Below are 27,882 nucleotides of genomic sequence, written 5' to 3' on the forward strand. Positions count from 1 at the left end.
CTGTAGTATACACAACAGACATGCATTACATAGCAATTATTGTTTTGGGGACATCTGGTTTTATGTTGTGTGGCTAAATTTGTCTGGATACATTTCATTTTTTCGTTTTGTATATTTGGCTATGTGGTATATTTTGTAATTTTCACATGTTTTCAAACTTGGATTATAATAAATAAACTAAAATGAATAAATAACTTATCCATATGTAATAAGTTTTGATAATAAACGTAAACATTTCTTGCATAAACATTAATCATTAATAGTGCTGTCCAATAACAGTTAGTCACATCCAAAATAAAAGTATATATTGAGCTTTACATTTTTACATGTATACATTCTTAAAAATGCTGGGTTGTTGTAACCCATTATTATGGATAAACCTGACATTGATTTAATTATTTATATTAAATCTAAATTCCAATTTTTAATAATAAGACTGGGTTTGTCCATTTTTGACCCAACGCTTGGTTACAACAATGCAGCATTTCTTTTTTATTATATACTGTGTGTGCGCGTGCGTGCGTGCGTGCGTGTGTGCGTGCGTGTGTGCGTGCGTGTGTGCGTGCGTGTGTGCGTGCGTGTGTGCGTGCGTGTGTGCGTGCGTGCGTGCGTGCGTGCGTGCGTGCGTGTGTGCGTGTGTGTGTGTGTTGCATTTATACAGTTAAAAACAGAATTATTAAACCCCATTTCAATTATTTTTTCTTCTATTTTTTATATTTGCCAAATGATTTTATTAAAGCAAGGAAATTTTCACAGTATGTCTGATAATATTTTTTCTTCTAGAGAAAGTTTTATTTTTTTTTATTTCGGCCAGAATAAAAGCAGTTTTTTATTATTTTTTTTAAAGAGGAATTTGAAGGTCAAAATTATTAGCCCCTTTAAGCTAAATATTTTTTAATAGTCTACAGAAAAAAACATCTTTATAAAATAACTTGCCTAATTATATTAACCTGCCTAGTTAACCTAATTAACCTAGTTAAGCCTTTAAACGTCACTTTAAGCCGTATAGAAGTGTCTTGAAAAATATCTAGTAAAATAATTTTTACTTTCATCATGGCAAAGATAAAATAAATCAGTGATTATAAATGAGTTATTAAAACTATTATGTTTAGAAATGTTTTGGAAAAATCTTCTCTGTTAAACAGAAATAAAAATAAAAAATTGGGAAAAATAAACCTGGCTAATAATTCAAGGGGGCTAATAATTTTGACTTCAATTGTACCTTTGTGCATTTATAAAAGCTTTGGCTAAGTCCCAAGAACTGTGTTAAAAAGGGGCATTTAAATTTATTTGAAAAAATGAACACAGCATTGGTTGTGTTCATATTTGACCCAATGTTGGGTTGGAACAATCCATCCCTTTTTAGAGTGTAATAAATATACACAGTGCATACAGTTGAAGTCAGAATTATTAGCCCCGAATTATTATAGAAATATTATTTATTTTCCCCCCAATTTCCCCCAGTTTAACTGAGCGAAGATTTTATTAACACATTTCTAAACATAATACTTTTATTAACTCATTTCTAATAACTGATTTCTTTTATCTTTGCCATGATGACTGTACATATTATTTTGCTAGATATTTTTCAAGACACTTCTATACAGCGTAAAGTGACATTTAAAGGCTTAACTAGGTTAATTAGGTTAACTAGGCAGGTTATGGTAATTAGGCTACTTATTGTATAACGATAGTTTGTTCCATAGACTATCGAAAACAAATATTGCTCAAAGGGGCTAATAATTTTGACTTTAAAATGTTTTTTTTTATTTTTTTAATTAAAGCCAAAATAAAACAAATAAGACTTTCTCCAGAAGAAAAAAAATATTATCAGACATGCTGTGAAAATGTCTTTGCTCTGCTAAACATCATTTGGAAAATATAAAAAAAAAAATAAAAATAAATAAATAAATAAATAAAAGGTGGACTAATAATTCTGACTTCAACTGTATACATATTTTATGTAAATACAATCTTTTATTGTGGATGCCATTATTTGCATCATTTGACTGCAGTGATTTATCACCCGTCATTTGATCGTTACTTCGTACATAAAGTACTAAATTACATTTTGAATCAAGTACTTTTTACTTTAACTCAAGCTAATCCGAGGAGGACTTTTTATGAAGTAATATTTTATTTGGTTATCTGTAGTTTCAAGTACTTCGTTTATGTACTTCATACCTCATTAGTAAATTTCACTTTGAGGCAATCAGTTAACTGACCAGCCAAACTGACAGTCTGCTTAATGCAATTAAGGATTAAACATTTCGTTTAACACTTTCTGTAAAGGTAGATGTTAAAGCTGTAAGTGTCGTGGTCAGTTTATGGATGTCAGTGGTTTGACTGACACGTGGAGAGTTTAATCTTTTAGTTCACTGAGCTGCCAAACTGTACTCGCTGTAAACGGTGGATTTTCACATTGCGGGGTGGACGGAGTCTCTGCGATTATGCCAGGAATGTTAAATGCTGTCGGGAAGGGTGGGATAATGCATCGCAGTTCACTTAATAATATAGAAGTAAATCTGATTAGCTATGGAGTACTGTTTACCAGTTCCATCTGCTTTAGGTTTATCAATGTTTTAGATGTAGAAACTGAATAATGTTGAGAAAATATAATACAATCAGCAAACTAAAATCAATGCCAAAACATTTATTCGTTGTATTAATCATTCATTCAAATATACTGAAAAGCATTACTGTTGTATAATAGTAATGATAATTATAATAATACTAATAATACATTAATAATATTTATACTGTATATGCACACATTTATTGATTCATTATGTATTTTTATTTTCTTGGTAATATCCAAGAATGAAAACTTTGCAGTTTAATATAATAATAATAGTAATAATAATAATAATAATAAAATGCATGAAAAAATGCATGTTTTTAATAATACAGGCTACAAAATTACTTGTTTTAACATTGCAGCCTTCCAATACTTTTAAGGAGCATTATTATACATGTTTCATATCCAATCGTGAGTGACTGCTGAAAATGAGAGCTAATGGGAATTATCTGTGTAATTTCTCCAATCTCTTGCTTTATAACATCAGTCTGCTTCAAATTAAAACATAGGGAGCTTGAAGCATCCTCGACAGAATCAACATATGCTTTGGCTTTTCTCAGAAACAAACGCATATGTTTTGTCTAGAGTTACATATGGCGTTTGACATGCGCACACAGGTGCACGTGAGAAAATCCCCTTCTTGGGATTATATTTTTTTGGCCCACAAGAAGTCTGACAGGACGCACAGGAGCTTTGCGAGGGAATTCTAGCTAATCTGCATTTGGAAAGGGAACAAAGCTGCGGACCAGGAGCTTGTGTTTCATGTGGCTAATGAAAGCCACTCTTCTTTAGGGCCGCGTTCGTCCACCTGAGGAACATTACAGGAGGTCTGGCTCTAAAGTCACCCCCAAACCCCCCCTCACGAATACTTCGGCATGGCTGCTGGAGCGATCATCGCTTTATATGAAGAGCGCTGGATCAATTAGAACGAGGTCTGTTTGGGGTTCATGTGGCCCAGACCGTAGGACAAATGATTGACGACAAAACGATGAAAGATGCCTCTCTACGACCGTCATTTGAATTATTTCACCAGAGGCTATGCTTTTACCGTAACAGACGTGGATTTATTTTGGTGATAAAACCCATGTCCTGGTTTTGCAGTGGCTGATTTGTGAGGTTTGGGTCTCGGGGAATGTTTAACACAGGCCTGTCTCACTCATAAACGGATAAAGATGCAATGCAACACGGTGACACACTTCAACAAAGCATTTTTGCAACCCAAAAAATGAGGTCATGTGCTACGAGAACTACTTTATAAGGATGACTTTCTTCCAGTGATCTCACAGAAGTACTGTATTTTTCTCTCGCATAAGTTGTACTTGGCATGGTAATAATCCAGCATAAGTTAATTAAAAAGGGACATGACTTCTGGCTCTATGATTAAATCTGCACAGCCTAATTGAGGTTCAGTTCATGTTTTGGCATTGAGTCGCTGAAACACTAATAGGATGACTTAAGTGAATAGGATAAGCGGTAACTAAACCTGACCACAGGAGAAGCACAGAGAACCGGTGTGCTGTATCAATGCAAGAATAGAATTCATTAACGTTCAAACTCGCACATTATATTCAACCCTTATCACCGGAAGGGCTCGTTTATCACCTTAAAAAAAGAAGACGAAGATGCAACTGTGAAAGAATTCCCAAGTGCAGGACGGCTCAAGTCAAGCCCGAGCTTAATTTTAACCTTGAATGTGAAGTGCTGCTATAAAAGCCTTATCTTTTCTCTCGGACTGGTAAAGGCGGTGTCTCTTGAGGGTTAATCCACATCTGAAGGGTCTTCTCAGATTATAGAGCAGCCAGGATCTGACACAAAGGTCGGAGATCAAGCACACACACTTAGCAGATAGCAGGGCACTTTAAAGCCTGCCTTCATTACGTTCTGCAGACAGCCATGCCAATTACAAAATACAGATAAGGTGACTTGAACCGCCGAATGTTGACTAAAAGGTGGTTCAATGGCTCTGCCTTGTGAATGGATACAGGCAATACATTTGTTTTTTAAGAGCTTGAATATATTGTTCACCCAAAAATGAAGGTTTGCTGTTCATTTGTTCAGATGACTCTTATTTTTAGTTGAATATTAAAGATGATACGGTATATGCACAGCTAATGTTTCAATTTAATTAGGTTCCTTTTACAGCATCAATGTTGTAATGTAATTAAAATACAATCAGTTAAATAGAATTCGCCATTCATTTAGTTGTTCAAGTGTAAAACGGGATGAAAAGCCGTACTCTATTGAAAATACTGGGGTTTAAATTAAAATTCGTATTTTAAAGACATGGTGCGGAAAGGTGTAATATAACGCAGTGCTTCTTGTATATTCAGGCAGTGAAGATCGTTGATTTTTAAAGATAACAGACCTTAAGCACCATTTTTGTAGTTCACTGAAAGCGCTTGACCTAGGTTTCTGACAAATTAAGTCTTTCTGCATATACCCTATTTTAGCTGTAACCGTCTTTCTTGTTGTCATAAAACAGCACAATAATATTTAACGCTTGAACAGGTGTACTGTTTGTTGTGACTGTGGATTAAATGTAATGTTGTAAAGAATGTAAAGTTTCTTGAACAGGCCATTAGTTTTGCTTCATTACACCAGGAGCCATCTGTATTAATTTTGATTTGCCTGCATGGGTTTTTTTGACTCTCACAATACCAATTCACGTTTACTTTAGGTACATACTGTACAGTAATTTATTTTTCTCTCTGGACCTTCTGGACAAAATGTTCCCGCTGAAACTGCAATATTCGATGTAGTCATATAGTAATCGTACATTCTTTCGTAGCGCATTTCTATTTTTAAAAAGTGTGTACAGTTGAAATCAAAATTATTAAACCTCCACTGATTTTCTTTTTTTTTCTTCTTTTTGCTTTCTTTTTAAATATTTCCCAAATCATGTTTAACAGAGCAGGGAAATGTTCACACCATGTCTGATAATATTTTATTTTGGCTAGAATAAAATCAGATTTTAATTTTTTAAAAGAACCATTTTAAGGTGAAAATAATTAGCCTCTTTGGGCTATTTTTTTCTTCGATAGTCTACAGAACAAACCATCATTATATAATAACTTGCCTAATTACCCTTACCTAGGTAACCTAATGAACTAGTTAAGGCTTTAAATGTCACTTTAAGCTGTAGAAGTGTCTTGAAAAATATCTAGTCAAATATTATTTACTGTTTTCATGGCAAGTTAAAATAAATCAGTTATTAACATGAGTTGATAAAACTATTATGTTTTGGAATTTGTTGAATAAATCTGTTCTCTGTCAACAGAAATTGCACAATAACACAATTAATTCTGATTTCAACTGTATATGTTTATATACACACTAAGAAATAAAGGTTCAAAATTTTACAAATGCAAAAAATTGTCACTGGGGTTGGACCTTTTCAAAAGGTACACTATTAAACAATACAGGTGGACTTTAGTACCGTTAAAGTAAACTTTGTACCTTTAAGTTACTATGAGGCACACGTTTGTACTTATTGGTTATTAATATGTACCTTTAGGGATCTGTTAGGAGCAAAATTTTCCTTTTGAAAAGGTACTGCCCTAGTGACAGATTTTGTATCTTTATTTCTGAGAGTGTAGACAATATTTTTTCCAGATTTGGAGCAAATTATTTACCTCCTGTGTTCTGATTTTGAACACTGCAGGCCAAATTAATTAAACTTATGCAATTATAATGATGTGGGCATGAAAGCAAACTTGTATTTCTGAGTCAACATTTAAAAAATGTGGGATAATTTATCATTTGTGAAGAATTGCTGATGAATATTAGAAAAGCTGTTAATTAGAACAGGTCAATATTTAAGTAGCTTTAAAATATAAAAGTAAATTTAAAGAGCTACAAGACAACAATAGTATTATAGTGTTAAGTCTGACAAAAGCTAGAAGGCATGAGTCAAAATGAACAGACAAGTGTCACTCCTGAACTCAAGGTGGCACTGTTGAAGCAATTTGGCCCTTCGGTTGTTCAGTAGAGTCAGATTGAAGTCACACACATCACACATTTTATCAGAAACGGGTTTTTTGTTTGTGATGTGTTAAACTTTTCTACCTAATCTTCAGGATTCATTTTAATTTAAGACGTTTCTGCGAATTACAGATCAAAACATAATGATAAAACTGGGATAAATTTGCATTGAATTTGTTATGCTAAGTGTTTAATAAAATATTGGTTTGCATTTTTTTTTTACATTTGTTGAATAAAACTTTGCTTTATGATTTATTTCTGATAATGTAATAAAAGTGTAAAAGATAGTGTCCCTTTAAAATGCTATCCATATGCTAAACTTTTTAAAAAGCTTTTTTGTCCCATGTGATCTGCTTTACGAGTGTGTGCATTTCTGTTATTCATTATTTTATTTTGAAAGATACATTTTAATTCATAGCCTTTCACAAGCGCAAGAGCCAACATAAAAATCTGTTTGATGCTAATAAATTTATGCAATTAAAAATATTTATTTGTGAGACAGTCCAGAAACTCAGAGCTGAAACTACAGTATAAAAATAAATCATGTTTTTTTTGTAAAGTCAGCCCTTGATTTTAATATATTAATATGATTTTAAAGTGTAGGTTTTGGGTTTTAAAAGCGAGCGGGCTAAACGACTCCACCAGAATTCGTTCACACACACAGTAGTTTTCCTCTTTGATGTAACTGTGATATTAGAGAACGGTATCAATTCGCAATACACATTCTTTTCCATACGGGAAATGATAAAAATAATTTAAAACATTTCTTACTTGATATTCCAGCAGACATAAGTCAAAGTATTAAAGTCCAGTCTCCCATGGTTAGTCTAGTTTTATATCCTTTGATATTTCTCCTCAGACTGACTGGTATTTTCGGGTAAAATACTGCCAGTTCTTTATATTACAATAACAGCTTTGTTCCATGAGCGCGTAGACTAACAAAACGCAGATTCCAAATTCAATAACAGGGAATAGAATAACTTAATCCCATCATTGCCCACAAGTCTCAGGTTATTTAGACAGACACCTTATAGGTCTATATCTGCGTTCTGATATATAGCGGACCTCTAAGTCGGCTGTGATTTACTTGGTCAAATTCAGTGACCTCGCAGGGAATGGTAAAAGCAGTCCCGGCTGCTATTAATTTGAGATTCGTGCCCCATACCCTGCTACTGTCAGTTATAACAACTCACTTGATTCCATCTGTGTAGAGAATCAGCTCGTGGGCTTCTTCGAATTTTACCTTTTGCCTGTGTTCAACTCTGTCTGATTATACTCATACGCAGCGTTATTTAGATTACACTACCAGCTGCTGAGACGGGAAATAAGTCACATATTGCTTTAAGGAAAAATTCATAATACTGTTTGTGGCTTGGCAAACAATGACACACAATTTCATCAGTCGAATCTTACAAACTACATCTGACAGGTCAAAAAGCTTATCCATTTACAATCTGTTTGAAGGATTTCATTCTGTATTAAATTATTGTTCTTTTGGCTGTCTGAAATGCAAAGTTTTACATATTTTAAAACTGCTGCTGACGCCATGGTCTGTCATTTTTTTAATGCGCCTATAAAAGTGTTTGTAGGGGACTTGCAGAGTTACTTTAAAGTCGGTGGAGGTGATTAATTAAAGCTTGTTTTCAGGCCACATTCTTACTCTAGGCTAAATCCACTCATGAAATGGATTTAACAACAAAGCCAAAATGCCTTTGCGATTTCTAAGCAATTACTTTTTGAAAAGATCAATTTACTGAAACACTTGTGGGCAATGGATTTTACTGTCATCTTCTGACTCACACAGATTTGTTATTATTTTATTATTTTTATTATTTGTTTATTATTTTATTTTTCACTGAAATTAAATAGTAGTGGAAATTAAACATACAATTTAAAAAAATGCAGTAACATACAGTGTAGGTGAGTATAAATAAATGCTCTGACCACATCTGCTAGATTCACATACTTTTTTAATTGTGTTTGTAAAGACTTTAAAATTAAAAGCCACAACATTAAGACAAACCTGAATTCGATTTTTTTTTTCTCATTTGTAAAATGGATTCTACCATAATCACCAGGTCTTGTCAGTTATAAATAATTGATAAAACCTTCATTATATTAAGTGATTTAGTTAGATTTTTTGACGTTTATTTTTTTATTTACAGACTTTACACATTTCTCAATAAGCCAGACATGATGTATAATGAATTAAGGTTGTTCTAAGCTGGCATAGAATTAAATTTAGGAAAGAAAAAAAATTAATCAATTATTTATTGGTTCATAAATGTTTATTTTTTAATGAATAAATTAGACTTTTCTCCAACTATTTTTTAAAAATGCAATCAAGTAAAATTACCAGAGTGGTCATATGAGTACACCCCTCACAAATCTCTTTTAAATTCATATTTTTAATAGGAAGCTGTAAAATATTTTATTTGTTCATATAAATTAGATTAGTCAGTACTGAAGCCAAAACTGGAGCTTAACAAAATAACTTATGTGAACGGTCAAAAAACTAGTAAACCCAGATTTAAATGTTATAGAAAAATATTAAATAATTTAATTAGTTGTAAAATGTAATTGTAATAAAAATGTAAAAATGTAGTTGAAATTTTGTAGGTGTAACTTTTTTTTTGCAATATTTTGTTTGAATTTAATTGTGTTATCTGTCAATTTCTAAATATGTTTGGTGACTAAAACATTATTTTAATAAATGTGTCTGTTAAATAAATCTGTTTTGTTTAAATGCACCCAAATGCATTGCCTATATTCACTGAGAAATATAAAAATATTCATTTTCAAAATGGGGTGTACTCAATTATGCTGAGCAGTGTTTGCGTTATATTGACCTTTGTTTTTCTCTGTGTCTGTAACTTTATTTAACAGACTCCACACACTTGAGCCGGACATTCTGTATAAAGATGTATTATAGCACATAGCTATGTGTAGTACAACCAGCTGGGATCAGGTAACTCTATAGGTCCAGACTTTTGAAAGATTTTCAAGCAAGAGCCAACCGAGCTGTAGAGAGGGATAAAAATACAGCAGGTCTGTCTTTCTTCACAAAGTCTGCTACTTTGTTTCAAATAGTTAAATTGAAAATAGTTACAATTTTAAGCTAGGTATAGCGAGTATTAAAGTCAGAACAGGTGCCATGATCCTGCTATATTCACATTACAAGTAATAATCTCCATCTCTTGCCAATAAACTATTTTCCTTGGAATAAGCAATTGGAAAGTAATATTATTCATTCAAGGTTTCAAGGTTCGTTATTTTTTATCACTCTGGAGCTGAAAAGAAAGGATTTGAATTATAGTGACAATTTAAATTCGTGCAAAAATATTAAACAAAGATGAAAGGCTGCTATCATACTAAATATTTGTATGTTTTTATGCTCATCTATGGGTCAGATTTTTTTTTTATTAATTTGTTGTAAACTAGCTTACTATTTGTAATACAAATATAAGTAAGGCTAATAGCTGTAGGGGACAGAATAGCTTTGCTTATACTGACTAACCTCTTTACAGGAGCTGTTACAGGCACATGCACAAATTCATTCAAAATATTGTTAGTCCTTGGACGCATTGTTAAAATTGCAAATGAGGCCTAGTGAGTGTCACAGCTGCCACAGACATTGAATCTCATTCTGCTCTCATTGATTTAACTTCAGTGTGTACAAATAAAACATCTGTGTCTCTAAACTAAGTTACATACAATGAGAGACAAAAGCATAGCATTATTATTCTTCATTTAAAAATACTTTTATTTACTTATAGGATATGTTTCATATATTAGGCTATTTAAAGCAATGCAATAAATACGTTAGAAATCATTATACAATATGAAAATACTCACTTTTATGCGCTTGTTGACGTTAGTTTTGTTTTCTCGCTCACGGCAATTTTAAAAACCTTCTTACCTTTACTTTTTTTGAAGAAGGTGGGAGACCGAAAAAAACGAGCCGACATACAATTCCATGATTACAAGAATTACTATAACAAACATATTTTCCATTACTGTACACATTTCATCTACGAGTCTTAATTCACACCTCCATGCTTTTCCAATAGTACCAATTTTTCACTCGAGCATCCGCAGATAAGGCTGAATAGTTACGCTCTTGCTTTGATTGACAGGTGGGACAGAAGAAATGTGCGCTTTCGGGTTGGTTGTCCGAACCTTTTTATTGTATATACGACGGAAATCTGCTCGGGTCAATTTTTATCAACGAAATTATCTTTACTGTGTTTATTCTTGTTGGTAATAGGACGTTTCTCATGCACATTCTTCCTCTGGTGGATCTCACGCGGTGCTCCCAACCACCATCCTCCCCTCGTCTGACTCATTTGGTCTCGTCCATACTCGCTCAGGATTTTAGTTGTGTGTTTATGGCATCGTATTCATTCAACGGAAGGTGAAAGTCTGCCGGTCTGCGCCAGCGTCTGATATCAATGGCTTTCAGGGCTCATTTTATTTGAATGTCTGGACTTCATATAATTTCATCCTTAAGAAACCAATGATGGATATCCTATGGATTTTATGGACACTACCATCAGTCCTGGCTATTGAAGGTAAGATGTTTCTTCCCCGTGTTTTGCGAGTCCTGCATCTTGCCGACAGCCTGAGAGTTTACCGTCACGGCACGTTAGTTTTGAACGGCATCCAAGAAATAAGATACGAAACCATTTTTTTGCTTATTAACGAATGTGGCTTGATACTGGGGCAAATGTGACATTTTTCTACGTTGACAGGGACGTGTTCTTTTGATAGGGCTTGCTCTGTCAGGCACAATATATAGTAAATTCATCACAGGTGGCGTAGGAAACGCATTTTAGTGACCAGCATTAGTTTATTCATAACATGTGCTGTATAAAAAATACATTTGTCGACTTTTATTGTGAAATAGAAGCATTAAAACTGTTATTTTGTCCCCACGCGCGTATACGTGTGCGAGCGCGAGCCGTGCACGAGATTCGCGCCCCTTTATTTGTACAATCATTTCAGAGGTGGACTAATAAACTCCAAGGACCTTCATATGTATATTAACATTATTTATTTTACTCCATCAATATTATTTACCCCGTAACAGATTCGCGTGTTGTTTTCAGCTTGTGTGTAGCCGGTTTCCCAGTAGAAATGGTGATGCTGGACTCAGCATGTTGGACAATGAAACAGGTTCCCAGTGAGCACACAATTGCAAAACAACCAAATACAGTCCTTTATTCTCATTTACTGACCACGCTTTCAGTCCCCGGCAGTTTGAAGTGTCTGTGTCCAGTGAATTATGCTCAATGAATTTTAAGTAGGCATTGCTGGTATTACAGGATCCTCTTGTGGCTTTAGTTCTCAAGTTTAATGATACTTGAGTTTATTGTCATGTAATGGATGACTATAGGCATACTCAATTATGTACTTTTAGGCTGGATTTTTTAAAGGATGAAATTATATTTATTTATTTATTTATTTGATAAACGGTTTTAAAATATTTAATATGGTCAAAACGCAATGTAACTGACAGCTGTAATGTAGTTAAAAACAATTAAATAATAACAATAAAAGCAACAAGTTTGTGTACTGAGGAACTACTGTATTTGAATTAAATTAGGGGCTTATTCGACAGTACTGCATGACAGTTTTTGTTGCTAATAAATATTTTGTGAAAGAACAAAACAACGTAACTTCTTCAGAAAGTAATTTTAAAAACTTATAATAACATGACTGGCTTTTCAATTTCAGATAGTTCTAGACTATTAATTTGACTAATCATGTAACTTTAATAAAGGGCAAATGTTTATTTAATTATTTCGTCAGACTTGCCTAAAATGTTAAAGAATTCTCAGTGCCAAATTTAATTTAAATTGAAATGTGCACAGACATTTAATAATAATTAACATGTACAGTAATTATAATTCAAAAATTAGAGGACGCCTGAGCGTTTAATAAAGGAACTGAAGTAATTAAAATTATTTTTTTCTGATTGCTTTTAGAGGCCCTGTGGTTCTCAAAGGTTGTTTGACCCTTTTCTTTTTGTTATTTAAATGTTGCCTTTAGTTCTGTCTTTGCAGTACAGAAAAAAATAAAGTAAATAAAAAGTAAAAAATAGTGTAAATAATACTTGCTAACAATGCTCTCTACTGGAAAAAACAAAGTTTCCTTTTTAATAAGTTGATAGTAGTTATATTTTACATTCATAATAACTATAGTGTGTAAGAGTATGTTTGTATGCATATATATATATATATATATATATATATATATATATATATATATATATATATATATATATATATATAAACACACACATTTTTATAAATATTTTATTATAAATAATGTGTGTGTGCATAATATTTTTCTTTTTTTGGGGGGTTGTTGTCCATCGTCGAATCACAAACTCTGGGGCGATTGGTCGATTCGCATTTCTGTCACCCTAGTTTTTCAGCCAATGGTGTTAAAGCATGGTGCTTAGATGTAAAAAAAAAATTAGAGAGTTGAAAAAGAGGTCACCGCTGCGTCGACCTTAAAAACAAAGTGATGGCAGGCAGTAGAAGAGATGGCTCAGTGAGATTTGACGTCATCTTAAAGCCTTATACAACAGTGTTTATCCTCCTCGCCAAATGAGTGTAAATTATATCAAATCGTTAAGATATTTGACATCAGCTATAATGTGCCATCTGAAATTCATGCTCATGTGGGAATAGTTTTATACTTTGCTTGAAATAATCTTTGATACTTTGAAAGTCTATTGGAATGATGAATGAAATGTAGGTTGTGGTGAAGACAAGACACAGGATTCATTTTCTCTTGAGTGTGAAACTTCTTTAGTATAAGAATAAAGTGCTTCAAGTGCATTTTTAAAACCAAGCTCAATTTGCATATGTGAAAATAGATTTTTCCCAGCAGGTGATCATAAAATATGGTTTTGTTCTTCGTTGGGTTTTTACTTCAAATAGTGCTGCCATGCTAAGGCACTTTGAAGTTTTTCACAGTGACAAGTTTTTGTATATGTCAGCTTGCATTATGCAGCAGTTTGAAGTTTCTGTTTAATTTACTTTTATTCTTCGTGGCTGTGGCTCTTAAAAAATTATTTGTGTCATTTTCTTTATCAAAGTTGCTGTTATTTTTTTCCTTTCTTTTTTTTAAAGCTATTTTGCTTTGCATTTCATTTAGCTCACACACAAAACAGGACGTTTCATATATTAAGACACCATAATATTTAAAAACCAAAAACTCTGTTGTAGTGAAATGTAGCAACATAATGCAAGTGCGGCAGATCGTAAAAATACTAAACAAGATATTCCACAAATAAAACCTCAAGTGAGCTGCATGTTGTTTATCACGTCAGAGTTGGCGTCTTTTGTAAGTAGGACACCCGTCATACAAAAGATTCCTAGCTATTTCAATATTCCCAGCATGCATTCCATTTTGCTGTCATAATGTTCTTGTACAATGTGACTTCTCTCTCATCTTGAGACGTCCCATAAGCAGCTGCGGCTGTTCCCATACTGTATACAAATGTCTGAAGGCTGATTATATATATATTGATGTGCCCGCCAACATTATGGAAATTGTTTGATATTTTATATTTTAAGGTGCTGCATAATATCTACACCGACTTTGTTGTACAAAAATAGCACGCATGGCTGGTTTTAATAAAGGCCTTTGTGATAATGTAGTGCCACTATATACTATATTTAGCATATTTTTTCCCTGCTTTTTGTGTTTCTTGTTTCCATGCTATATGTAGTGGGGAAATCAAGATTCAATTAGAGTTCAATTGTTTAATTTGAGGATTTATTCATCTGTTTATTACTGGAGATCTATCAAAATTCCAAAGTTATGCAAATACTACCTTGTTTTTCAGGAAAATAAATTGCTCAGCATTTTGTACAACTGCAAAGTTTGTTTCAGCTAAGCTTTTTACAATCTATTTCCACAACACTCTAAACAACAGAGAGAGGCATAATTAAAACTATTGTTTGTTAACATAGCTGTTTTAGCCCTCATATCAACACTTCCACTTTGAAATCCGTGCCAAGTTTGAATAATCTGCTTTCAAATGTAAATGCGTCCCATCCGTTTCCAACTATACGCCGGGTGTGGGCCACTGCAGTGTAAGCCGATGCATAGCGTTACAGTTTTTTGGGAGAGTAACAAAAGGCAGAACGTGGTTTGGAGAGGTGGTGATCGAGGTTCAGAAACAGGATTAGATAAAGGTAAAGTGAGCGGCTGCTCGCAATCCTGTGTTTTTTCAGTGCGTTGAATGAGCAGATGCAGGGAACTGGTCTGCACGCCAGCCTCCACAGTGGCGTTCACAAAGAATCCACCTCCATTCAGTGCCTAATCCATGCTGCCCAGGGCCCGGCTATTGTCACTTTGCATGCAAAATTTCAATTAGTGCTGGTACCAGTTGTTTCTCTAGTGAGACGAGTGTCACATTTCCAGAGAACAGCCGAGGGCTACCTTGACCATGCAAAAAGTTTGAAATAGCAGAGAGACTCATGGGAAATGGGCTCTTTTATTGTTGGCAAAATTCATCTGCTTGCAGCTCAGCATGCTGTCTTTGACAGTGTCAGACTTTGAGATTATTGTTTCATGAAAGTGTCAGTTTTGCGCTTGCTGTGTGTTTAAAGCAGATCCTTTTGTTCAGCACAAAACAATTCAAGGAATTCACAACAAGTTCACAAACACCCTATCGAGAAACTTCACTTTTGTTTTGTTTGAGACAGTATCTTTAACAAACTTGCCAGTAAAAAGTGAAATTAAAGAATAACAATAATAATTTTAATGTGACGTCCTTACTTTTAATCCAGATTTTTGACTTTCTTCAGTCTTTGACCACATCCTTGTGACGTGCTGGCATTCACATAATCTGTAATTAGTTGACTGCTACTATGGTCAGGTCCAGGCAGTTTCCTGCAAGCGCTTTGAGTGACTCTAAAGCAGACATGCCCGAAGTAGGACCCGCAGGCCAAAGTTGGCCCATTGTAACCTTTGATTTGGCCCACCATCCCATCTGAGAAAAGAATGAGAATGAGGGAGAGGGTTGGGGTGAATACCTTTAAAAAAACACTGTCATTTATAATTTGACATAACCTTTTTTATTTTATTTTTATTTATTTATTGTTGAGCTACCAAAAAAGCATGTTTAAGTTAAATGTTGTAAATTAATCTGGCTTTTTAAAATGTAAATAATTGACATTGGTAAGCAAATCAAGGCAAAAACTAGTGTAACTCCATGCTGTCATAAATGAGATTGTTTTTGTTTTTAATGTAACAACATCACAAAATGTAAAACAATGCTGTATAGGTTAAAATACAGTAAAGCAATGTTTTTTAGTTATTTTGAAATGTTATTAAATAAATTAGGAAATTAAGCGCCACTGTGCCTCAGTAGGTACTGCTTTTGCCTTACCGCAAGAAGGTCGCTGGTTCGAGCCTCTACTAGGTCAGTTGGCGTTTCTGTGTGGAGTTTGCATGTTCTCCCTGCATTCGCATGGGTTTCCTCAGGGTGCTCCGGTTTCCCCCACAATCCAAAGACAATCCAGTACAATTGGATTGGGTAGGCTAAATTACCCGTAGTGTATGAGTGTGAGTAAGTGTGTGTGGATGCTTCCCAGAGATGGGTTGTGGCTGGAAGGGCATCCGCTGCTTAAAAACGTGCTGTATAAGTTGGCGGTTCATTCATTCATGACATAGTATTGGCATTAACGGCTTATCTACAGTAAATAATGTTGGATGTGGTAAAGTCACTAAAATACTCATACATTTGTGCAACAAGAGACCATTTTATTTTAATAGTTTCTGGAGCCATTTAAGGTTGCATGTTTTCTAACTTTTCGAACGCACATCTGAATTGGTTCATTTGTGCTCCTGTATGATTTAGTAGCTACAACACCTGCAACAATCCCCTAAAAATGACTCACAAAGTGAAATTTTGAATTACTTTGGATTGTTGCATGATAAAACTGAAAAAAAGATAAAATAAAATCCAAAATAGCAACAGGAAAAATTGAAACAATTTTTGGCCACTTCATATAGCCTAATTGTGTTGGAAAAATGTTTTTTTTTAAATAACAATTTTTATTTGTTATAATTTGTACCTTTATTTAATGTATTTTTTTGTTGGTCAGTTATCTGCAAAATAAACAAAAAAGAATACATTTTAGGTGAAGTGACATGCAAATAATACTGTTTTCAATAGGGGAATTATGAATAAACTTCAAGTAGGCCTATTATAAAATATAGTATTTCTGACTGTTTACTTCATAATTTGAGTTTTAAATTACAGTATCGCAATACCACTTAGTACTATGATACTTCAGCTGGTAAAGTATCATAACGTGAATTAATAAATATAAACAACCCTACTTTCTACCACATTCCTCTTCTCTGGATCAGACCGAAGAGTGATGTCATTTGATCTGAATATAGGCTCACACACTCCCAGTGAAACAGAAATCTCTCTCCATTAGTAGTTCATTATACCCTACCCTGCATTTACAATGAATTGTTAATTATCTAATATTTTGACATACAACATTTTTTTTAAACCTCCATTAATACTCCACTAAGCACTCGGCTGAATTGTAATTAGTGAGGACTCTGCTTCATGCCTGCCAAGGCTTCTGAATATTCATAACTTGGTATCGGTTGTGCTTTCTTTTTCATCTTGATTCATGTGCATAGTTTAACCTTACCGAGTTGTTATTTCACACCAGTTCTAACCTGTCTGTCCTATCGCAGTGCAGAAGCATTGTTTACAACAGCATGACTCAAGAATTGTTTGAAAACTTTAAGAGTTGATTGTGTTTAATGACTTTAATTTGTGCTGGTTGGTTGTTATATTGGATCAGGCTTCTGCTTTTGTTGTGATTAAAAAATAGTTTTCTTCTTCCCGGCAATTTTACGCTTTCGCAAATTGCAATTAAGTTATTTGTTCTAAACAAACTTTAATTACAATTGTAATGTGCACAAACACAGCTGTTGACAGTCAATTAAAATCGTTTGCATCCTTCATATTTTCTGTGCATATATTTAACTATTTGAGTGCTTGTTTGAACAGCGTCTCTGAAGGTAAAGGACCGTATCCTTTACTAATAACAATAACATGGCATTTTGACCATTACCTGAGCTTGACTGACTGGTGTAAGTGTAGAAAGAGGACAAATGGGGGTCTGTAACACTGTACTGCATACAGAGCATAATTGAGTATGTGGTTGAAGGTCATGTTGGCTTTGCTTGAAACGGCTAAATGATAGCTGTGTTTTTTCTACCTTGAGGTGATAATTGTTTCAGCCTGCAGTACAAGTCGAGGCTCAGGCTGTGGTTCGGGACAGCGATAGGGAGACGTTACCAAGAACATATTTAAATCGTGTTATCATTAGATCATCTAATCTGTGTTCGTGCATAGATTAATGCATCCTAATCAATCCATTTAATCACATCTAAGTGCTTACTGCTGGGTCAGAATGGCTCTCTCTCTTTCCCTTCGGCCTAGTTTGTGAAAGCGTTTATCTTTACTGTAACCAGATGCAGAGCACACTGTCTCCTGCAATTTACTAAGCATTCTGCAAAACACATTGGAAATGAAATATGCAGGCAGTCCTTTACTCCTTAGAGCTGTGAGCAATGCGATTACTCATGCATATGTGAGCTCCTATTGTTCATGCTATGTTTATGTAGCCGTAATAATACGCCCAGTTAAAAGGTGGTCTTAAGGGATGAATATCCGTCACGCACGTCATGTTGTGAGTGATCCTAAACCTCAAACATCACTTTTGGATTGTGGACATATTGATTTTTGTTCATTTCATACAGTATATATGGCCCTCAAATGTGATTTTTGCTGTACATTGCACTTGTGGCACTGGAAGCAGTTTAGCTAATTAAGTTTCACTTGGCTGGTTGTCTTAAGGGGCTAATTAAAGGAGCCTAATTGCATAAAACCAGCCCTTGCTTTGTGTAAGCAAGGCCACTTAACCACTGTTATAGGACCATTTTTGAGAATCAGAAAGCTTTTTGACACATTAAGTGTCCACATTAACCACGTTTTAATAACATTTGTTAGATCAAATGCACTTGATCCAGTTGTTTCTACGATGTTGGATCAGTGTCACATGGGAATGCAAGTGGCCAATTATGAAATTAGGCTGAGAGAACAAACAAACTAATGAATGATCATCCTGCCTGCACCTGTGAAGAAATGCTATTGTTACTTTTGGTGGGTAGTTCTGAAAGACGAAACACAAAAAAAGATGTTGTCATTATTTTCAGTCCTCTTTGTCATTTTAAACCTGTATCACTTCCTCATTTATTTATTTATTGTTTGTTAATGTATGCGAGTTCATACTATGAAATTCAATAGAGTTTAGTATATCTTTGAACACTGAATCTTACCAAATTGGCTAATGTAAAAAGCAGACGTGTCTTGTATTGTTTATATAATGGTACACATGCTAGTCCATGCTAGAGGAGTGAACCTACACTGGTCTCACAATTCATTCATTCATTCATTCATTCATTCATTCATTCATTCATTCATTTTCTTTACGGCTTAGTCCCTTTATTTATCAGGGGCCACCACGGCAGAATGAACCGCCAACTTATCCAACAATTGGTTTAATGCAGCGGAGACCCTTTTAGCCACAACCCAACAATAAGAAACACCCATAAATTTTTGTATTCACACACCTACAATACAGACAATTTAATTTATTCAATTTACCTGTAGCACATGTCTTTAGACTATTGAGGAAATACTCGAGAACATGCAAACTTCACACAGAAATGCCAACAGACCCAGTCGAGGCTCGAACCAGTGACCTTGCTGTGAGTCAACCGCCCTACCCACTGTGCCACTGTGACACCACAGTAATTCTAGTATTAAGATTTATAAGTATATTTTTATATTATTTGTAATACGATTTTGTCTTTAAATACAAGCAGTCAGATATATGAACTGTACCTTTAATTTGACTTGCTCAAAGAAAGCACTCCTTTTGAATGTATTAAACAAAACACAAGTAGGTGCACAGAACAACATGAGCATTTATAGAAACAATGTCAATACGTAATAACTAGTTGGAATCTATTACTGAACCTCTACCGAATTGTCCGCTTCTGCATCGCGGTGCACAGAAAAAATAATTTATTTTGACACCCCTACTGCCACCTTTTTAAAAAAGTAACATTATTCAAATGTAAAAACTGACTTTTCATAGATTTACAGTGTTTAATAGGCTATGATGTTGTAGGCATGTGCCGGTATAAGATTTTGACGGTATGATAACCTGGGATAAAAATATCACGATTTCACGATATTGTGATTACTGCTCTAAAATATATTCTTTTTAAATATCTGGGTAAAAAACAACTTTTTCCCCTTTGAACACAATATATTTTATTTTGAGAAACATTTAATTTTTTTATAACCGTAAACATGTCAGGCTAAATAATTCAAATGAATCATTGTTTTCAGCTGTCTTCATTTGTTTCAAAAACACAGTTTCTTTACAATTTAAAATGGCATATTTGGACGGCATATACCGTTTGTCCTTAAAAAAAAACTTTTAAAAAATCTTACACATACGTTAGAAACAATAAAAATTTTGACTGTTTTAAAACCTTGACTTTGCCAAACAGCGATATACCTTGAAAATGGCTATTGTCCCACGCCTATTATGTTGCTAATGTTTAGTTTCTTGCCCAAACTAATTGTTTTACTTGATAAGACATCAATGGATGATCAGTAGCCAAGGGCATTCAAATTGTTTTTCGTTAATATGCCGTTTTGAGTCCCAAGTACTGTAGCAATTAATTTGCATTGTGAAAAAATCTTCTTTGATGCTCTACTAAAAAAATAATCCACTTGTATAGTCTCGAGCTGAGTAAATACTATTTTGGGGGGGGTGAGCCATCCCTTTTAAGAGTAATCCTCCTGAGCTGAATGAAGTGACAGTTGGGTGTTCTTGCAGGAGGTCAGACCTTGTTCGCACACACTATTAAACATCTGCCTTCCATCAAGGCATTCGACAAACACAGTTTCTACGAAGTGGTGCAGCGCAGCTCAGTGTCTCCCAGAGTACAGTCTGTCTTCAGAGATAAAGGCAGGCTGATTGCACCCTCATCTGCATCACAAAGGGAAGCCGCATTCACCTGAACTGCTGGTACCCTGCACACACACACTTGACGTCTCCTGGCATTTCCACTGCCGCATGATGTCTGCCAGGCTTTGACTGTGTACCTCCTCTCTCTCAGGCTGGGGGGCTGACGGCTTGACTTATACTGGCTCCTTAGGGATATGACCCGTGGTCCTGTTATAACTCAGCCTGATGTTATTGCTTTCATCTCTGTCAATGGCAAACGGTCTCGGACCACTATGACGCTGACTCTTCCATTGCAGAGGGCTAGGTCACAACATGCACTCTCAGACGAAAAAGCTTCCTCTTCCCAGAAAGGAGTGCAAGGGTCTCTGTTAGCCACAGGATGCCTTTTTTGTTGCTTCACTTCGTTTAGATGCCTGAATGCTGTAATGGATGCCTCACAGTCTTTGTCCCTCTGAGGACGCTACTATTTTCGTAATTAAACAAACTGTGAATTCTCTGCATTCCGGTCAATCGAACCGTAGGAGTGGGAATACTCAGCCAACTTGGGTTAATTTGCTTAAGTATAAACATTCATTGATTGCTACCATAGTATTTTTTGCATTGATGGCTTTCCTTCCACACTAGTGCTGAATTACACTTCGCACTCGGTTGTTTCCGCAAGAATCAGACTGCTTTGGCAGTGCAATGTGAGCTGGAACAAACACAGTTTTGGGCTATGTGTCAGCCTTCTTTCTCCTTACGGGATTAACACCCGGACTCCATTCCCAGGCCACCTGTGACTTTTTCATGGCTAATCTAAGTTTGCATGCTACAGTCCCTCTGGTGACAGAATTATGTTCAAAAATGTAGGGGGTCCAATTGCCACTTTCCTGCATCGCTTAATAAAGGACGATTTGAAACCAAATACAGCCGCTTGACTTCCCTCCGCTTGTGTTTAGAAATTCTCCACTAGTGGATGCCCAGGCTGTTTTTGACAGACCGAGCTAATCAAAATTACCTGTCGCTGAAAGGCGAAGTGCACCACAGAGAAAAAAGTGTTACCATGGAGCTATTTGTTTGCATATAATTGCATTAGTTTGGCACTGAGGGAATTAGCAGAGATAATTGAGCGATTTGGCCTATAGCTGTGACTTGACTGCCGTCAGAAAGGGCGGGCGGTGTAATCCTCTGTTGTATTCCTATTAGTTCATAAGTAATATGAGTCCTACTGAATGTCTGTGATCCTTTGTTATTCTGACCAGAATTTGAGATGACTGCATCATGCTGGAAGCTGTAATTACATGTTTATGATTTGTTGCTTTAATTAATTGTGTATAATTGTATATTTCCCTATAGCAATTTACATTTTATGCTTCAAATCAGCCACTAGAATAAAACAGAAAGAGAAGTTGGAGTTGAACTTGAGGAGAAACCAGGAGTCTCAGCAACAGAATGGTGATGTTATGTTGTATTAGGGGTTAAGCAGCTGCAGTCTTATTAAATAGGACGGGCCCATAATGAACTGCCTTAACTGTTCTCTGAATTATCTCTGATAAGCAGCACGGGTGGATTGAGCTTAGTAAGGGGGCAGCAGGTGGGTGTGATGGTCAGTAGATTTAGGGAGGCTTTAAGACATCTTGTTTACTTATTAAATGTGTCTAGACATTGAAACCCTCTTTCGAGATGAGGCTCAGTTATTGTTTTGTGTAAAGTCAGGAGAATATTTAGTCCATAGATTGTATATATCTAACATTTATTTACGCAATGCAAGTGAAGACTAATATGTATTTACATTTCCTTGCATTAATCACAAATTATAATCACATGCCTTTATTTTTTTTGTGAGTGATGCAGTTTTAGGGTGAAGCTGCTCATTTCATATATTGCAGTATATTGCAGTCACCGGCAACTTTATTAGGTACACTATACTAGTACCCGGTTGGACCCCTTTTTGCCTTCAGAACTGCCTTAAGCCTTTGTAACATAAATTCAACAAGGTGCTGGAAATATATATATATATATATAATGACATTAATAAGATTTTGGTCCATATTGATGGACATCACGCAGTTACTGCAGATTTGTTGGCTGCACATCTATGATGCGAATCTGCCCTTCCACCACATCCCAAAAGTACTCTATTGGATTGAGAACTGGTGACTGTGGAGGTCATTTGAGTACAGTAAACTCATTGTCATGTTTAAGAAACCAGTCTGAGATGATTCACACTTTATGACATGCTAGAAGTAGCCATCAGAAGATAAGTACAGTGTGGTCATAAAGGGATGGACATGGTCAGCTATAATACTCAGGTAGGCTGTGGCATTGACTTGATGCTTAATTTATACTAACAGGCTCAAAGTGCGCCAAGAAAATATCCCTCACACCATGGCCTCTGGCATCAACAAGGCATTTGCTCCCACAGAACTGCCACTCACTGGATATTTTCTATGTAAACACTAGAGATGGTAGATCTGCAGTTTCTGAACTACTCAGACCAGTTCGTCTTGCACCAACAACCATGCCATGTTCGAAGTCCCTTAAATCACCGTTCTTCCCCATTCTGATGCTCGGTTTGAACTGCAGCAGATCGTCTTGACCATGTCTTGCTGCCGTGTGATTGGCTGATTAGAAATTTGCGTTAACGAACAGTTGGACAGGTGTACCTATTAAAGTGGCCGGTAAGTGGATTGTAAATAAAGTCTTGATCTGTGCTGGTTATGAAATTATTCATGAAAAATATCTCTTTAAAGACTGTTTGTGACATACATTTTGTCAGTTTACATATTTACTAGGTGACATGGCAATAAAACAAAATTAATTTTGGACCCTTATCAGCCTTCATGAAATCAGAGACGTTCATTTGACGTTTTCAGCAAACAGAGATAAGAGATGTCTTTAGAGCGATAAGCAACTCATTATTTAGGCATCAGCCTGTAAATGAATAGTCAGTGGAAATTGTGAAGCATCAATAATAAGAGGTAATTTTGTTTGCCTTTTTAAATGCAGATACATATAACTGGAAAAAAACAATAGGATTCAACTATTTCCAGAACTTAAAGAACACCGCATACATAATACTATGGATTCTTTGATTCTGATTGATTAATTGAAGTGTCTTCAAATAAGCATTCTATTTCTTTTTAGCCAGCTGAGATATGCATCTATTAAGATTGGTTAAACAATGTCTAGAATCACTGTAGTCTTGAAGGAACACTGCTTGCTGAAACAGGAGCACATTATATGATATAGCAAAGAGTGATGACTATTTTCCATACCTTCCACCAGCTCTACCTTTCAGATAATAATCATCATTGATCATCCAGGCAGGCAGCTGGAAAATCTATACAGCCTCCTGAGGGAATAAATGTGAAGAGGAGGATGTGACTGAGGCAGTTCTATGAAAATGAATAAGTCATATGATGGAGTTAATGTGCAGAATGTTATTTTTCACTCCGCATATGTTGAATGCCGTTTATATCTGACACTAACACAAGATGTCAAGATGTCGCGTGCACGGGTTTAGCTAGGCTGTCGGTTTCAAGCATTACCCACAATCCATCAGCATCACGCTCAACCACTGTGGCTGTGCAAATACACCGAAGGGCGATGACTTTTACGCTCAAGATCAGGTCACATAGAACAATCTGTAAATTGGATGGATTCAGTGTGGATTTTATCTGTGTTTTCATAGTAGACATCTCTGCCACCTGCGCTGTTCATCACGAGTCAAGTGAGCCTAATCAGTCTAGGGAAATAAACAATACCTCCCAGCCAATTTCCCCTGTTTACGATACCCTGTCCCCATAGGAGTGGCCCGGCATATCAATTACAGTGTTGAGCGACTTGATTTCTTCTTTGTTCCAAGACCCTTCAGAGTCACGTATTGAGAAAACACAGCTCTCCATTTGATGAACGAGACTCTCGCTGGCTCAACTGTCATATGTTTAGATCTTTTAAGCCTTGGCTCTCATTGTTAAGATTATTCTCACCCTTTAAAACGCCTTGCTTTGATTTCTCGCCATGTGCTGTTTTACTGGTCCAAGTAAGTCATTTATATGAAACAGAGCTTTTCTTTGTGCTCCCTTTTGGCAAAGCAGCTATGCATTATATCAATCAGTCTGGGGTATTTTTTTTATTATTAGCTAAATTAAACAGTAGCCGGTGATTAAGCGAGAACATAAATCTGCATTTGATGTTTCTGGTGGGCTTAGAGTGAATGATTAAAAACCGCCCCTAAAACTCAACACAATGTGTGGAGCCGGTGACATGAAGGCGTCTTTCCGCTTGCAGGCCTGCCTTTTGATACATCCACTCTCTCTCGGTCTGTGGCCTGCGGTGAGATGTGGCAGACACATTGCATGCATGCGGTAACCGTACGAGTCCCTCGATGGGCTCTCTCGTCAGAGGGGCCCGTCTCGTAGAGTGATTGGAAAAACATGTTCTTGATTACACAGTTTGGGTACAGAACATGTCAGGGTTTTTACCTTAATGTCCCTCTCGTCTACATGCTGCTGGAGTCTTTTGAGTGATGGGGTTGGTAAGGCTACTTATTCCAACAGCCCCCCTCTTCTTGTCGGGGATGAAGAATGGGCTCACACTTCTTCTGAAACATACCGCTCTTTGTGGGGACCATATGGTTCAGGCTGTTGTGTGGTGATATATGGCTGCCGGAGCACCTGCAGAATCGGGTTGGGAGATCCTAAGCGTGTGGAAACGAGAGGCATGGAGTTGGATTAGTGCAGGAGGTGTGAACACCAGGTCAAGGGCACAGCTAGCCTTTGAACTTCAAGGCCACACCTCGACTGTTTGTAACATGGGGTCAGGTGACTCAGGCCTTGTTTACACTAATACGTTTTTATTTTAAAATGCATAGGTTTTGCTATGGTTATGCCTTTCGTCCAAACTACCCCAGAGTTTTTGAACGTTTTGAAAACGCTGAGGAGGCCTTATTGGTTTTAAAAAGCTGCTACTCTGTGTCAGTGTGGATGGGGGAAAACAGAGATGTCTGAAATCAGAGGTGTGGCTGCAGACATTCACTTATCCGATTGAGGCTTTTTCCTTAATATTAAGTAGCCTACACAAAGTTCAGTCTTGCATCCTTTCCTTGTCAGTTCAGACTTCGCAAGCTTGATATGGAAAACAATCTCCCGAGGACATGTCAGGTAAATCTTCAAAGGGAACTTTACTTTATAACCTCATTCACATCACCCTGGATACATTGTTTCACTTCCTTAACAATAGAATGAAAACATGAAATAAGGAACTGCCTATTTTCATTTTGATATTAGAAGCTTAACACACACCAAAAATGAGGCATCATGTAGCTGCATATTTATACGATCATCATCTTCACTGTATGCAAATTTATAACAAAATGGAGACTATAACATTACCACCTCCTTTCGTTTTCAATGAAATATACAAAACATACCCTCTCTTTTGCTGAATATCAGTTTTAATAATCCATAATGGCCAATATAAAAGTATAAAGTACAATAAGTTTATACAATATAGGAAATAAAGGCAAGCAATCAGTCAAATGTGCAGCATCAGTGTACGCGGTTACATTAATTAATATATTAACTTATCTTTGCGCTCAGCCAAAATACATTACCTGAGAACAAGTAGATTCAAAAGACCAACGTCGGGGAATATGTCATTAGATAGAGAAAACAAGATGAACTAAATATAGCGTTTAACAGATATAGTGAGATTGGATTCAGTGATAGATCCTTAATGAACTGTCCGACATGAGCAGCTCTCACCTGGGGTTCTGTGCTCAAAGCCTACGTTGACTGCCTGGTGGTTCAGATCTCTGCATATGCTGCAGTGCATACCTGAGTGTGTATGTGGTCACGTGATGTGCGTTTCATCTGTAAAGTGTGAACAGAGATCTTTTCAGAAACGCTAGGTGAAACGCCAGTGTGGACGTAAATCGTTTTTATTTCTCAATCACTATTTTAAAACTAAAACGAATCGATGTAAACACAGCCTCAAATTTTTGCAACAGTTATTACCATTATGCTTCCCTGTACTAGATACATAGATGGCTGATGCCTTTTAATCTGTGAAAATTGGCTAGCATCCGGCATGTCATGTTCTTGACATTGCATTTACATTTTGATATCGTTTGACACCTTTAAACTTTTTTGGATATGGATCCTCAGCACTTTGCCAGGATGGCTGGCACACTAATGGCCGGCATGCTTTTCAAAGCTTTTAAAATGGTAGCAAACAGATTGTGCATCTGTCGTTTTTCGACCGTGGTCTGCCAATTTGTTACTGCTTCATACAGACTGCTCATTTGATACAGTGGTCTAAAGCTATTGCTTTACAAATCAATCTCAAGCACAGGAATTGCTCAGCGAAGTAAAAGGACTGTTATGGGAAGGGAAATAACAAAAGGAGGCTTTCTCTTAGATTGTGGAAAATATCTTTTTTTTGCCACAGATTTGTCTTGAACTATCAACTTTTTACTTTGAGGATTTTAATCAACAGGAATGACGCATAAAGCAAAGGTCTAATTTTAGCACCTGTAAACAAATTCACACTGCCCCAGACAATGCAAATAAGGTCATGTTTGATTTGTCGATCTGATTACAAGTATCAAATGTTTTGGTCATGTTCACTTTTGAACCCTCTATAGGTAGTCAACTATACTGTATGGAGATCATTCAGTGTTTTTGTAGTCTCTCACCAGTGCAGAGTAATCATAAAATAAACATTTATGGCGATACTATTGTTTCTTACATAGTATTTAATAGGATGAGAATCACGATTTTATTTATTTATTTTTTTTTTGCTTAAACAAGATCATGATTTTCTCACGATTCTGTAGATGTAAAATAAAGGATAGTATGAGTTGGCTATTATTATTTTTATTTCTCAAACATACAGTAAACCTCGTATAGTCCTAATATTATTATTGTTGTTTTACTATTAGTTAAAATGCTACATTTTTTTATAGACTTGGAATAGTGGACTTTAAAAATGTGCTGGTTGCTTATTCAGTTTAAAATGGTGACATTAGAATACAACTATTCATAATTCTGAAGTGGAATTACTATGTTTCAGCCATTTGTCATTGACAACATTCTTAGACCATTTTTTCACTGATAAAATGAGACATCAGATTCGACTCTTGCATTATATTTAACATTATATGAGCTAGAGGAGTTATACTGACCCAGTAAAATTTATTTTCACGCACAACACTTTTTTTTTTCTTCTTTTTTT

At 35.7% G+C, this 27,882-nt stretch overlaps 1 protein-coding gene across 2 annotated transcripts in view; it reads left to right on the forward strand.

The window, feature by feature from the left end:
- ephb2b (eph receptor B2b) overlaps nt 1-27,882 on the forward strand; it is a gene marked incomplete at its 5' end in the record, with an annotated part of 240,027 nt that overhangs the window by 22,974 nt on the left and 189,171 nt on the right. The window contains 1 exon segment of one of the 2 annotated variants that reach the window (NM_001327743.3): nt 10,962-11,130. Within the exon segment in view, the coding sequence (NP_001314672.1) occupies nt 11,076-11,130 (55 nt within the window). 2 annotated transcript variants of the gene reach the window in all.

The sequence above is a fragment of the Danio rerio genome, chromosome 11 (genome assembly GCF_052040795.2).
Source record: "Danio rerio strain M-AB ecotype USA chromosome 11, GRCz13ab, whole genome shotgun sequence".
NCBI lineage: Eukaryota > Metazoa > Chordata > Actinopteri > Cypriniformes > Danionidae > Danio > Danio rerio.